This window comes from Dasypus novemcinctus, chromosome 12 (genome assembly GCF_030445035.2).
Source record: "Dasypus novemcinctus isolate mDasNov1 chromosome 12, mDasNov1.1.hap2, whole genome shotgun sequence".
NCBI classification, from domain to species: domain Eukaryota; kingdom Metazoa; phylum Chordata; class Mammalia; order Cingulata; family Dasypodidae; genus Dasypus; species Dasypus novemcinctus.
In genome coordinates this window covers 30,772,599-30,785,643 of record NC_080684.1, presented here as the reverse complement: position 1 = coordinate 30,785,643, position 13,045 = coordinate 30,772,599, and the positions used below count along the sequence as shown (strand labels likewise).

At 37.9% G+C, this 13,045-nt stretch overlaps 1 protein-coding gene across 1 annotated transcript; it reads right to left on the bottom strand.

Moving 5' to 3' along the window:
* Positions 1-11,512: 11,512 nt before the first annotated feature.
* LOC101431483 (olfactory receptor 10C1-like) lies at positions 11,513-12,454 on the bottom strand. The gene has a single exon (XM_004453438.1). The coding sequence runs from the start codon at positions 12,452-12,454 to the stop codon at positions 11,513-11,515; it is 942 nt and encodes a 313-aa protein (XP_004453495.1).
* Between the last annotated feature and the right edge of the window lie 591 nt (positions 12,455-13,045).

The window sequence follows — 13,045 nt, the reverse complement described above, 5'->3', positions numbered from 1 at the left end:
AACCTTGAACCCAGAGAAAAGCAAGCCCCAGGAATGTAGGAACCCAGGAAGCCTGAACCCTTACAGATGTCAGCAGCCATTTTGCTCCAAAGGGAAGTAACTTATTCTTTATGGCCTGGTATCTGTAAGCTACTACCCCAGATAAATACCCTTTATAATAACCAACCAATTTCTGGTATTTTGCATCAGCACCCCTTTGAATGACTAATACAGAATTTGGTACTGAGGAGTGGGGAAGTGCTTTTGCAATTACTGAAATGCTGGAATGGTTTTGTAAATGGGTAAGGGGTATTGTTTGGAGGAATTGTGAAATGCTTGATGGAAAAGGCTTAGACTGCTTTCAAGAGACTGTTGATAACAGTATGAATGCTAAAGAGACTTTTTATGATGCCTTAGAAGTAAATGATGAAACTATTATTGGAAACTGGAGGAAAGACGATCCGTGTTTTAAAGGTGCAGAGAACTTAGCAAGATGAACTCCTGATGTTTTATGGAAGGCAGAAATTGAAAATGGCCAGCCTGGGCATTTAGCTGAAGAAATTTCCAAAGTAGACATGGAGAATGTGGCTTGCCTTCTGCTTGCAGCTTACAGCAAAATACTAGACGTGAGAGAGATTCTGAGGATGGAGCTGTTGGGCACAAAGAAAACAGAAACTGATTCTAGAAATTCCAAGCCTCTGGAGATTAAGCTCCTAGATGAAAGTGTCCCATTGGAGGACTTAACTAAACTTGGAACTTGTAAATCATGATTGAAGATGCCATTGTATCAGAAAGACTTGATGAAAGTCTTACGGTCTGATAGCTTGGACCCCTGCTTCCTGAAAGCTAAACCAACACACTTTTTGGAAGAACTCTATGAACAAAACTACTGTCAGCCTGGAATAAAAGGGACATGGAAAGGAGAGATTAAAAGAGAAACAGTTTTAAGAAGAAAGCCATGGAAGCTGAGATCTGGAATTAGGACTTCATCTTGGGTCAAGAGAGGAACCTCACCCATGTGTACAGAGAGGGTGAGTTTGCCCCAGCACTTGAGGAGGGTCGATGTTCCCACACGACCTTCTGCGAGAGTTTTGCTGTCCCAGGGTAGAGAAAGAGTGGAGCACATGCCCCAAGGATTAGGGTGGTTAAGGTCAATACCCCACAGGTCTGATGGGGGGTGGAGCTGTCCCCCATAGGTTAGGGAAGGCCAGATGGTCAACTCACTGTTCTGAGAGGGTTGAGCCTGTATGCCAAATGTTAGGGGGAATGTTGTCTTTACATCACTATTCTAGAGGAGTTACTACTCTAACCCAAAGATTGGATAAAATGTGGCTATCACCCCACCACTCTTGGAGGGAGAGATCTGGAGCTTGGTCGACACTCAGATGCTTGATGAGGGTGGAACCAAGAAAATGGCTGTTGGGCAAGACTGTGGAAAGAGTGGATCCCCATATGGCCCCAAGGAGAAAAAAACATCTTCTTAAGAATGACTCTTAGACTTTGAAATCGAATGAAGGGTGCCCTGTAGGTTTACCTAACCATAGAGGACCTGTGACTCATGTTTCCCTCCCAGTTTCTCCTTATTGTAATGAAAATGTTTATCTTTTGTCCATTTGTGTATTGGAAGCAGATGAATGGTTTTGTAAGTTTCAGAGGTCTATAGCAGATAGGGTTTTGCCCCAAGAAAAACTGTATTTCTTTAAATTGATAATGATATGGTTTAGTACTTGCATTGTAATTGATTTAAGGCTTTTTTGAAGATTGTAATGACTTTTGGAATTCGAGGGCGGTGTGTAGCAGTTTGATATAATTGATGAACTCCAAAAAGAAATATTGGATTATGCTTGTAATTTAATCTGTACCTGGGCTTGATTGAATTATGATTAGGACATTAATTGGGCCATGTTATTAGGGCATTGAGTCTCCACCCCTTGGTAGGTGGGGACTCACAGATAAAAGGCATGGCAAAGGACAGAGTTGGAGCTTTTGATGCAAGGTTTCTGCTGTTGGAGTTTGATGCTGAAGAGCTCCCAGAGGAAATAGAAGCCAACCCCAGGAAGAAAGGAACCTTGAGCCCAGAGAAAAGCAAGCCCCAGGAATGTAGGAACGCAGGAAGCCTGAACCTTCACAGATGTTGGCAGCCATTTTGCTCCAAATAGACTTTGATGAGGGAAGTATCTTGTGTTTTATGGCCTAGTATCTGTAAGCTCCTACCCCAAATAAATACCCTTTTAAAAACCCACCAACTTTTGGTATTTTGTATCAGCACCCCTTTGGCTAACTAATACAGGGGTTGTCCATCATCATCCTTTTGTTAGTTGTCTTGGGCAAGTCTGATCAACTAGAGGATAGGTTTTGGATGCAACTGTGTTGAAATTCAGGGCTCAACTGGCATATAAACAGACCAAAGATTTAAGTCTCTGCCACATTTATTTAACAGGAATAATGCTAATTGTAGGATAAAACAAAAGAAGTAGAAGAATAATTTGAGGAAATTAGAAATGAATCAAACGCTGTTACATTGGGGAAATAGATTATTCAAAGTAAGGCCCACTGAAGAGGTGCTGATTTCATGGGGTTGTGTGCCTTGCATATAGTGTCTAGATGTCATTAGAGCTCTAAAGAGCACCTTTTTTGGGTTTTGTTTATTGTGGTATTTAGTGAGATCTCCCTAGATGTGCATCAGTATATCCTCTGAAATGAATTCCCAACTCACTTTGAAATCTCTTAGCCATAAAAAACATTTTTGTATTTAAGGTTTCCTACTTTTGGTCAAGGTCTTTTTTCAAATGCATAATTGGTTGGCACTTGGTATTAATCCCTTGGTGCCAGGGAGGATTCTCCCCAGGAGTCATGTCTCATACCGGGGGGAAGGTAGTGAGTTTATTTGCAGAGTTTGGCTTAGAGAAAGGCCACATTTGAGTCAACTTGGTTTTCAAGAGGTAACTCTTTGGCAATAATTATTATTATGTTAAGTTTCCATTTTACAAACATAAGGTCCATAAGTACAAGTGTTAACATTTTAAGCTTGGCATATTGCTCTGTTTTCCTCTTATTAGGCACTGCCTGTGTACTCTAGAGATCCCTACCACTGTATTTGAGAATGTAGCAGAAGACTCCCCAGGATGAGAGATAATAAATCATTGGTTACTGTTTTGGTCTCCACCCACTAAGATAAAACCCTATGGCAACATTAACCTATTCCACAGAGGCATATCACAGGTGTATCCTTCCTCACACATCCACTCATCACCACCCTGAACCAGTGAATCCCCCTACCATAGGTACTGAAAGAACACTCACACAACTGTATTCTCAATCATAGTCCTCATCCTCCCCAGAGATCAATTTTTCCTTCCTCTAGCCCTCCCCCAAGCTAAATGGCTGGCTCCATCCAATTGTCCAATCTCACTCACAGTCACACTCCAGCACCAACAACCATACTTACACCACCGCACCCCTTCCAACCCCCATCTACTACCGAACTGCTGCAATTCACCTTATCATAGATTCTGCCCAGGCTAAGCATCGGCTCATCACTCTATGACTTTACTGTCTCCTGGTAACATATCTTCTAGTCTCAACCTCCTTGAGTCTGCTCAGTATCCTTGGTTCACACCAGTGAGATCATGCAGTATTTGTCCTTTAGTAACTGGCTTACTTCACTCAACATAAGGTCTTTGAGTTTCAACCATGTTGTCACATGTGTCAATCTTCATTCCATTCTACAGCTGATTAATACTCAATTAACCAGCAGATTAATTTGCATATACTTCATTTAATTTACCCATTAATCTATTGATGGACACTTGGGTTGCTTTCAACTGTTGGGAATTGTGAATATTGCCATGATGAATATTGGTGTGCATTTATCTGTTCATGTTCCTGCTTACCAATTCATCTGGGTATATTCCTAATAGTGGGTTTGCCAGCTCATATGGCAATTCTATGCTTAGTCAAGGAAACAACAAACCATTCTACACACTGCCTGTACCATTCTACATTCCCACTAACAGTGGATGAGTGAACCCTATTCATCCAGATCCTCTCCAAGATTTGCAGGTTTCTGGAGGGTTTTATTTTTTATTTTTTAATAGTAGGCAGTCTAATAGGTAGAAGATGGCAACTCACTGTAGCTTTTAAAGTTAGTTAGTTAATTAATTAATTTATTTTTGAGATATCTGGGTCATGGATTGAAACCAGGACCACATATGTGTTAGGCTAGTACTCAACCACTGAGTCACATCGGCTCCTGTGAGTTGGCTTTTTCATTTGTTTGCTTGTTGTTTTGTCTTTGTTTTTAGGAGGCACTCCCATGTGGGAACTGAAGGTTCCACTGCTTGAGCCAGGTCTGCTCCTCCTCACTGTAGTTTTAGTTTATATTTCCCTAGTTGCTAGTGATGTCAAGTATCTTTTCATGTCATTTATATTTCCTCTTTAGAAAAGTATCTGTTCAACTCTCTTGCCCATTTTTTATATGGGTTGTTGTCTTTTTATTACTAAGATGTAAAATTTATTTATATAGGCTGGATATTAGACATTTATCAGAAAAGTGGTTCCCAAATATATTCTCCCATTGTGTATGCTGCCTTTTCACTTTCTTGACAAACTCCTTTGAAGAACAAAATATTTTTAAAAAAATTTGAGGTGGTCCCATTTGTCTATTTTTTTCTTTCATTGCTTATGCTTTGGGTGTAAATTTTATGAAACTATTTCCTACTACAGGATCTCATAGCTATTTCTCTACATTATCTTCTAGGAAGTATATGATCTTAGTTCCTACATTATATTAGGTCTTTGATTCATTTTGAGTTAATTTTTATATAGGGCATAAAATGGTGATCCTCCTTCATTCTTTCAGATGTAGCATCCAGTATCCAGTTCTCCCAGCACCTGTTGTTGAAGAGTCTATTCTGTCCCAGTGGGTTTGGTGGCCTTGTCGAATATAAGTTCATTGTATAAATGAGGGTCTATATCTGAACTTTCAATTCAGTTCCATTGGTCAGTGTAGCAGTTTGATATGGTTATGAATTCCAAAAATAGATATTGGATTATGCTTGTAATCTGATCTGTACCTGGGTGTGATTGAGTTATGATTAGGGCATTGAGATAAAAGATAGGGCATTGAGATAACAGATAAAAGGCATGACAAAGAACAGATTGGAGGGTTTCTGATGTTGGAGTTTTGATGTTGGAGCTTGATGCTGAAGACTTAAGCTGGAGTCCCAGGAAGTCAGCATGCAGAGGAAAGAGAAGTCAGCTCCAGGGCAAAAGGAATCTTGAGCCCAGAGAAAAGCAAGCCTCAGGAACCTAGGAACCCAGGAAGCCTGAACCCTCACAGATGTCAGCAACCATCTTGCTCCAAACAGACTTTAGTGAGGGAAGTAACTTATGCTTTAAGGCCTGGTATCTGTAAGCTCCTACCCCAAATAAATACCCTTTTATAAAAACCAACCAATTTCTAGTATTTTGCATCAGCACACCTTTGGCTAATACAGTCAGTATGTCTATCCTTGTGGCAATACCATGCAGTTTTGACCACTGTAGCTTTGTAATGTGATTTAAAGGAAGGCAGCATGATTCCTGCAATTTTCTTTATCTTTTTCAAGATGTTTTTGACTATTCAGGACCACTTGCCTTCCAAATAAATTTGACAATTGTCTTTTCCAGTTCTGTAAAGAATTCTGTTGGAACTTTTATTGGGACTGCACTGAATCTATAAATAAATTTATAGGTAGGATAAACTTATGGGTAGGATAGACATCTTAATGATATTTAGTCTTCCAATCTGTGAACATGGCATATTCTTCCATTTATTTAGGTCTTCTTTGATTTCCTTTAGCAATATCATGAAGTTTTCTATTACAGTTCCTTTACATCCTTAGTTACCTTTATTCTTAAATATTTGATTCCTTTAGTTGCCATTGTAAATGGAATTTTTTTCTTGATTTCTTGCTCAGATTGCTCAGTACTAGTGTACAGAAATGGTACTGATTTTTGCATGCTGACCGTATATCCTGCCACTTTACTTAACTCATTTATCATTTCTAGAAGCTTTGCTTTTGATTATTCTAGACTTTCTATTATACATATAAGATCCTGTCATCTGCAAATAATGAAAAATTTATTTTTTCCTATCCAGTTTGGATGGCTTTTATTTCCTTTTCTTGCTTAAGTGCTCCAACAAGTACCTCCAATACAATGTTAAATAAGAGTGGTGACAGTAAGCATCCTTGTCTTGTTCCAGATCTTAGAGGGAAAACCTTAAGCATCTCACCATTGAGTGTGATGTTAGCTGTGGGTTTTTCATATATGACCTTTACAATGTTGAGATTATTTCCTTCTATTCCTACCTTTCAAAGTGTTTTTATCAAGAAAGTGTGCTGTATTTTGTTAAATGCCTTTTCTGCATTAATGGAGATGGTCATGCAACTTTTTTCCTTTGATCTGTTAGTGTGGTGTTTCACATTGATTGATTAAAATGAAGCCTACTTCATCATGGTGTATAATTCATTTGATGTGTTGGTGGATTCAATTAATAAATATTTTTTTGAGAATTTTTGCACCTAATTTCATTAGAGAGATTGTTCTGTAGTTTTCTTTTTTTGTAGAGTCTTTATGTGGCTTTGGTATTAGGGTGATGTTGACATCATAGAAAGAATTAGATAATGTTCTCTCCTCACAAGATTTTAGAAGAGTTTGAACAGGATTGGTATTAGTTCTTTCTAGTATGATTGGTAGAATTCTTGTCCTGGGCTTTTCATGGTTGGGAGGTTGTTGGTGACTAATTCAATCTCACAACTTGGGTTTGGTCTGTTGAGCTCTTTTATTTCTTATTTTGTCAATGTAGGTTGCTCACATGTTTCTAGAAATTTGTCCATTTCATCTCTATTGTCCATCTTTTTGGCATACACTTTTTCAAAGTATCCTCTTATGATACTCTTTATTTCTGTGGGTCAGTGGTGATATCTCCTCCCTCTTTTCTGATTTTATTTACATCTTTTTTCTTTTTTCTTTGTTAGTCTCACTAAGTGTTTGCCAATTTTATTAATTTTCTAAAAGAACCGACTTTTGGTTTTGTTAATTCTTTCTAAAGTTTTTTAATCCTCAATTTCATCTATTTCTGCTCTGATCTTTGTTATGTCCTTCCTTTTGCCTGTTTTGGGATTAGTTTCTTTGTCTTTGTCTAGATCCAGGTGCACAATTAGGTCTGTGATTTTTAGCTCTCTCTTCTTTTTTAATGTAGGCATTTATTGTGATAAATTCCCATCTCAACACTTCCTTAGCTGCATTCTATAAATTTTGATATGTTGTGTTCTCAATTTAATATGCTTCAAGATAGTTTCTAATTCCTCTAGCAATTTCCTCTTTGACACACTGATTGTTTAAGAGTCTGTTGTTTTATGTCCATATAGCATGTAGTTCTATCCTAGAGAATGATCACTGAGTATTTGAGATGAATGTATTTCCTTCTCTTTGATGTATAATGGTCTATATATGTCCATTAGGTATAATTTCTCTAATATACCTATTCAAAATCTTTGTTTCTCTTTTGAGCCTCTGTCAAGATGTTCTATCTAATGGTGATAATGGTGTGTTGAAGTTCCTAGCTATGATTGTAGTGACATCTATTTCTCCCCCCTTTTTGCCAGTATTTGATATATACTTTTGGGGCACCCTGGTTATGTGCATATATATTTATGATTGTTCTTTCTTCTTGGTAGATTACCCTTCCAGTGATCTTCTTTCTCTCTTACAACAGTTTTGCATTTAAAGTCTACTGTGATATTATCATAGCTATTCCTGTCCTTATTTGGTTATGTTTGTGTGTAAAATCATTTTCCAACCTTTCACTTGTGATCTACCTATGTCCCGGGGTATAAAGTGAGTTTCTTGTAGACAGCATGTAGATGTGTCTTATTTCCTTATCCAATCTTCTAATCTGTGTTTTTGATTGAAGAGTTTAAGCCATTGACATTCAATGTTATTACTGATAAGCACTTCGTTATTTAGCCATTTTTTCTTTAGGGTTATATAGGTCATATTTTATTTTTATTTCTCTTTTTATCTTTTTAGTTACTCTTACTAATAATCTTCCTACCTATACTTCCTCCAATCCTCTCCTGTTTTTTCCTTTCAACCTGCAGAACTCCCTTTAGTATTTCTTGAAGAGCAAGACTCTTGTTGATAAATTCTTTCAATTTCTGTTCATCTGTGAACACTGTTTTCTCCCTATGTTTTGAAGGACTGGTTTTTCTGGATACAGATTTCTTGGCTGGTCATTTTTTTTCCCTTCCTGCACCTTCTTGCCTCCATGGTTTCAGATGAGAAATTGGCAGTTAATCTTATCAAGCTTCCTTATAAGTGATGGATCTCTTTTCTCTTGCTGCTCTCAGGATTCTGTCTTTGTCTTGAGCATTTGAAAATATGAGAAGTATCTTTTTCAGGGTAGGTCTATTAGGATTTATTGTGCTCAGAATATGCTTCATTCCCTGGACTTGTACATCCATGTCCTTCTTAAGAATTGGAAAATTTTCAGCTTTTATTTCCTCAAACATTTATTCTGCCCCTTTTCCCTTCTCTTCTCATTCTGGGGTGTCCATATGTGTATGTTCATGCTTTTTGAGTTGTCACTTAATTCCCTGAGTCCCTGTTGATTTTTTTCATTTTTTCGTCTATCTGTTCTACTCTCTGTTCAATTTCAGATGTCCTATCTTTGACGTTGATAATTCTTTGCCTTGCCTGTTCAACCATACTGTTATGGGTTTCTAGTATATTTTTTGTTACACCCTATGACCACATGAATGCAACTATATTCTGTAGAGGCATGCCCCAGGTGCACCATTCCCCGCACACACCCTTCACCACTACACTGCATTAGAGACTCTCCCCTGCCGTAGTTGCTGAAAATTACTCCCACAACAGTATTTTCAAACATAGTCCTCTACCTTCCCAGAGTTCACCTGGTCCTTCCTCCAGGCCTCCCAATTCTATGGCTATCCCAAACCACCCCCCAAACCCACCCACACTTGTACTTCAGTATTGTCAATGCCATTCACATGGCTGCACTACCATCACCCCCATCCACTACCAAATCTCAACCGTTCACCTTATCATAGATTCTACCCAGACTGAGCATTGACTCACCACTCTATTCCCTTTCTAACTCCTGGTAACCTATCTTCCAGACTCTACCACTGTGAGTCTACTCATTATCCTTAGTTCATATCAGTGAAACCTCTGTGAAGTTTAAGCCTTCCCCTCTTGGCTTCCTTTCTAAAACTCAGCTGCCCCACTTCTTCCTGATTTCAGCTGCAGGCTGGCACTGAGCTTGTTTCATAGGGCTTCCTATGTCAGTCTCGGATGGCCTGCTTGCTTCCTGATTTCAGCTGTAACCTATCAGACAAAATGACCCATCTCTCCCCAGAGCTTCAGCTGTTTGAGTGTTCTCCTTTTTGTCATATGGCAGCATAAAAAATGACAGAGCTCTCTATTCCTCTGTGTCTGTCTGTGTGGGTTTTCCATGTATATCAGACCCACCAAGGAGCTGTGACATGGTTGAATCAAACAGCCCTCAAAGCTATTATAACAGGTAATCTAATCAAAAGCCTCACAACTGAATTTAATATAAACGAAAGGTATCACACCCAGAGGAACAGATTAGTTTACAAACAAAATTGTTCTCTTTTGGGAATTCACAAATAATCTCAAACTACCACACTGGGTATATTGAAAAATATTCATAATGAAACGCATTGTTTATGAATATGTTCTTGGAATTGCATCTACATTTCTTTCATCTGATGATTAATATAAAAATGTTAAATCTGTATTTGCAAAGGCTACTCTAAGGAAGGGAGGAGTTTTAGACATCTAAAAAAATAAAACAGTGGGTCAAGGGAAAGCATAGCTATGATGAAAAGAAATTGATATTGCAAGGTTTGTATTTTTCCAGTTTATTTCCTGTGTTTTATATATATATATATATATATATATATATATATATATATATATATATATATATATCACTAGTGCTAGCCTTTGGGAACTAACCTAGCACCTCAAAAAGGAGAAAGAAAATGAAAGAGAAAATTATGGATTTATAAATCTTCATCCTATATACACACCAAGTTTTTATTTTACATACCCATGCATTACCCTTTTTAAATATACCAACTACAAGAATCATTCTATAGAATCAACTTGTAGCTTTATTTTGATGGCTTTCCCTCCCATATCACTTGGAGTTTACCATTTCAAGGTGCTGCCTGTGCTTTCCAGCTACCAAATATCTGCATCCATGTGCCTGAGGGCCCTTCCAGAAAATCTGCTCCAGCCAACAGCAGTTCATTAGTTTCGGAGGGAGCAACTCCCAGGCTCAGCTGTCTGGCAATATTTGCTGAGAAAGGAAGTTTATATTCCTTAACTACTTAGCCCTGGAAGGAGATAAGTTTTAGGATTGGGCTTATTTTCCCTAGGGTGAAATTTTAGTGATCCTCGATGATACTTGACCTTCCTTTCTCTGTACCATCTTTCCATTTTGAAACCCTCCCAAATAAATAACTGCCTTTGATTCTAGGCTAATAAGATGACATCAAAGGTTACATCAAAGGTCATTTTTACAAAATGACACTGTACATTTAATTCTTTTGTCTTCTCACTTCTCCAAAGTTGTCATAAAAAATCAATATTTGTTTTAAAAATTTTATTTCTGTTAATCTCTTATAGAAATATTGTTCTTTATTATTCAAGGAGTCAAAAATAATAAAATTATGTAGAATATAATAGATAATGCTTAGAGAAAATTATATTGAAATTAATACATTTAGCAGGGTTCATAATAGGATTAACAAGAATGACTGTCACAAAGGGAGAAATTTCTCTAAAACTTATTAAAATTTATTTTAAAAACTAAAAAGATGTATAAGATCAAAGAAGAAACCAGTTTTAGAAAAGAGTCAAGGCCTCTCACTGTATTTACAGGTTTTATATTTAGGGTTAATTGTCAACGTTCAGGGTTATGTCAGAATGCATATCATTTCTCCAGTAATTGTTAACATCTTATTATATAAAATATATGGGAATAGAAATCATAGCTGTAAAGGAAGTATATACCATTTAAGAACTAGGATTTTAATAGCCTATATATGGTGCTAGAATATAGAAATTATTTTTTCTACTCATGTTATATTTTCCTAAAGAAGGACATTTCATTTTTCTTATTAGAATGGTGTGAAACATACTGACTTTCATCCTATTATCATTGGGGAAAGAAAAATTAATGGTGGCTAACACGCATGAGATGCTCAGTCAATATTGTTCAACAAATGAATGTTTAAACAACTTATGACAATACTCCATAGTTTCCTTTGATTAAACACATTGAAAAATGCAGAACAAATCCAAATATTTTCTTTTTGAAGGTTATAAAAGTTTTTGTGATAACATATTTTGGTAGCAGCATCATAAAACCTTGAATAATTTCTCTGTCCAGTAGTGAAAATTTCAGCCCCAATGGCCTAGTCATCAAGATTTAGGCCATTTGTCTAAGAAGGCTCCTTTGCGTTACCCTTTGGAAGGCTTCCTTCACCTCCTTGTTCCTCAGGGTATAGATAAGGGGATTCATCGCAGGTGTTACCACCGTGTACATGAGTGCAGTTGCTCTGTCTGTTTCTGGTGTATGGGCAGTCTTAGGTTGGAGGTAAGTGAACAAGGCAGTGCCATAGAAGAGAGAAACAACCAGGATATGAGAAGAACAAGTGGAGAAAGCTTTGCGCCTGCCGGCTGCTGAAGGGATCCTCAGGATGGCCACAAGAATGCGCACGTAGGAGCACAGAATGAGCAAACAAGGACTCATAATGAAGAGCACGGAGACAGCAAAAATCACAATCTCATTTTGGGAGGTATCCACACAAGCCAGTTTCACTACAGGCATGATGTCACAAAAAAAGTGCTGAATCTCTCCTGTTCCACAGAAGGGCAGAGTGAAGATCCAGGTGGTCTGGGCTGACTCCACTATCACCCCGGTGGTCCAACATGCGGCAGCCAATTTCAAACACACAGGAGGGCCCATAAGGAGAGTGTAATGCAGTGGGTAACAAATAGCTACAAAGCGGTCATAAGCCATGGCTGCTAGCAGGCAGCATTCTGTCAGTCCCAGGATGGTAAATATGTACATCTGGGCTGCACAGCCTCCCATGCTAATGGTCTTGTTCTCCACCAGCAGGTGCACCAGCATCTGAGGCACCACACTGGTGGTGTAGCACATCTCCAGGAAGGAGAGGTTCACCAGGAAGAAATACATGGGAGTGTGCAGGGAAGGGGTGACCCAGATCAGGCAGATGATGATGAGGTTTCCTCCCACAGTAAACAAATAGATGGCTAAGAACACAACAAAGAGCACAGGCTGTAACTCTTCTAGTGCAGAAAATGCCACAAATGTGAATTTGGTACAGAGGGACAGGTTTCCAAACATCGTGGGCTCAGAGGCAGGCATCTGTGGAGACAAACAGGAGGACAAATATAAAGGAACCCAGTCACTTATCACAGGTGTCTATCAAACTCCAGCCAAAGGAAGTCTTGCAGGATCAGTGGTCAGAGCTGAGAATTGACACCTGTTTTTACTGCTTTCTAAATAACTGCAACAATGAATTAGATGGAATATTCCTTCCCAATTTTAAATTCTGGATATCATGCTTTTCTCACAGATATTTGGTGGAAAGAACTGGTTTCAGTTACATAGTCAGATCTTTTAGTTTTTTTAAAAATTACATACACATATTTTTACACAAGTAACTTATGATGACATTCTAAGTGTTATGTGTCGTATAGTACTGAAATATACAGAGTAAAATTAAAAAGGTACTTCCATAGCCATTCTTAACTGTTTGGATAGAGGTTTGTTTCCAACTATTTATCTATGTAATTTCACAAAATTCTTACTTATTTTGATTTGAACAGAATAAGCCAATGAATATGCACTTAAATTCTGAGGAAATCCAAATGAACAATCTCCTATCCACATTAATGTAATTTTATAGAAAATTATGAATAGGGAAACATACAT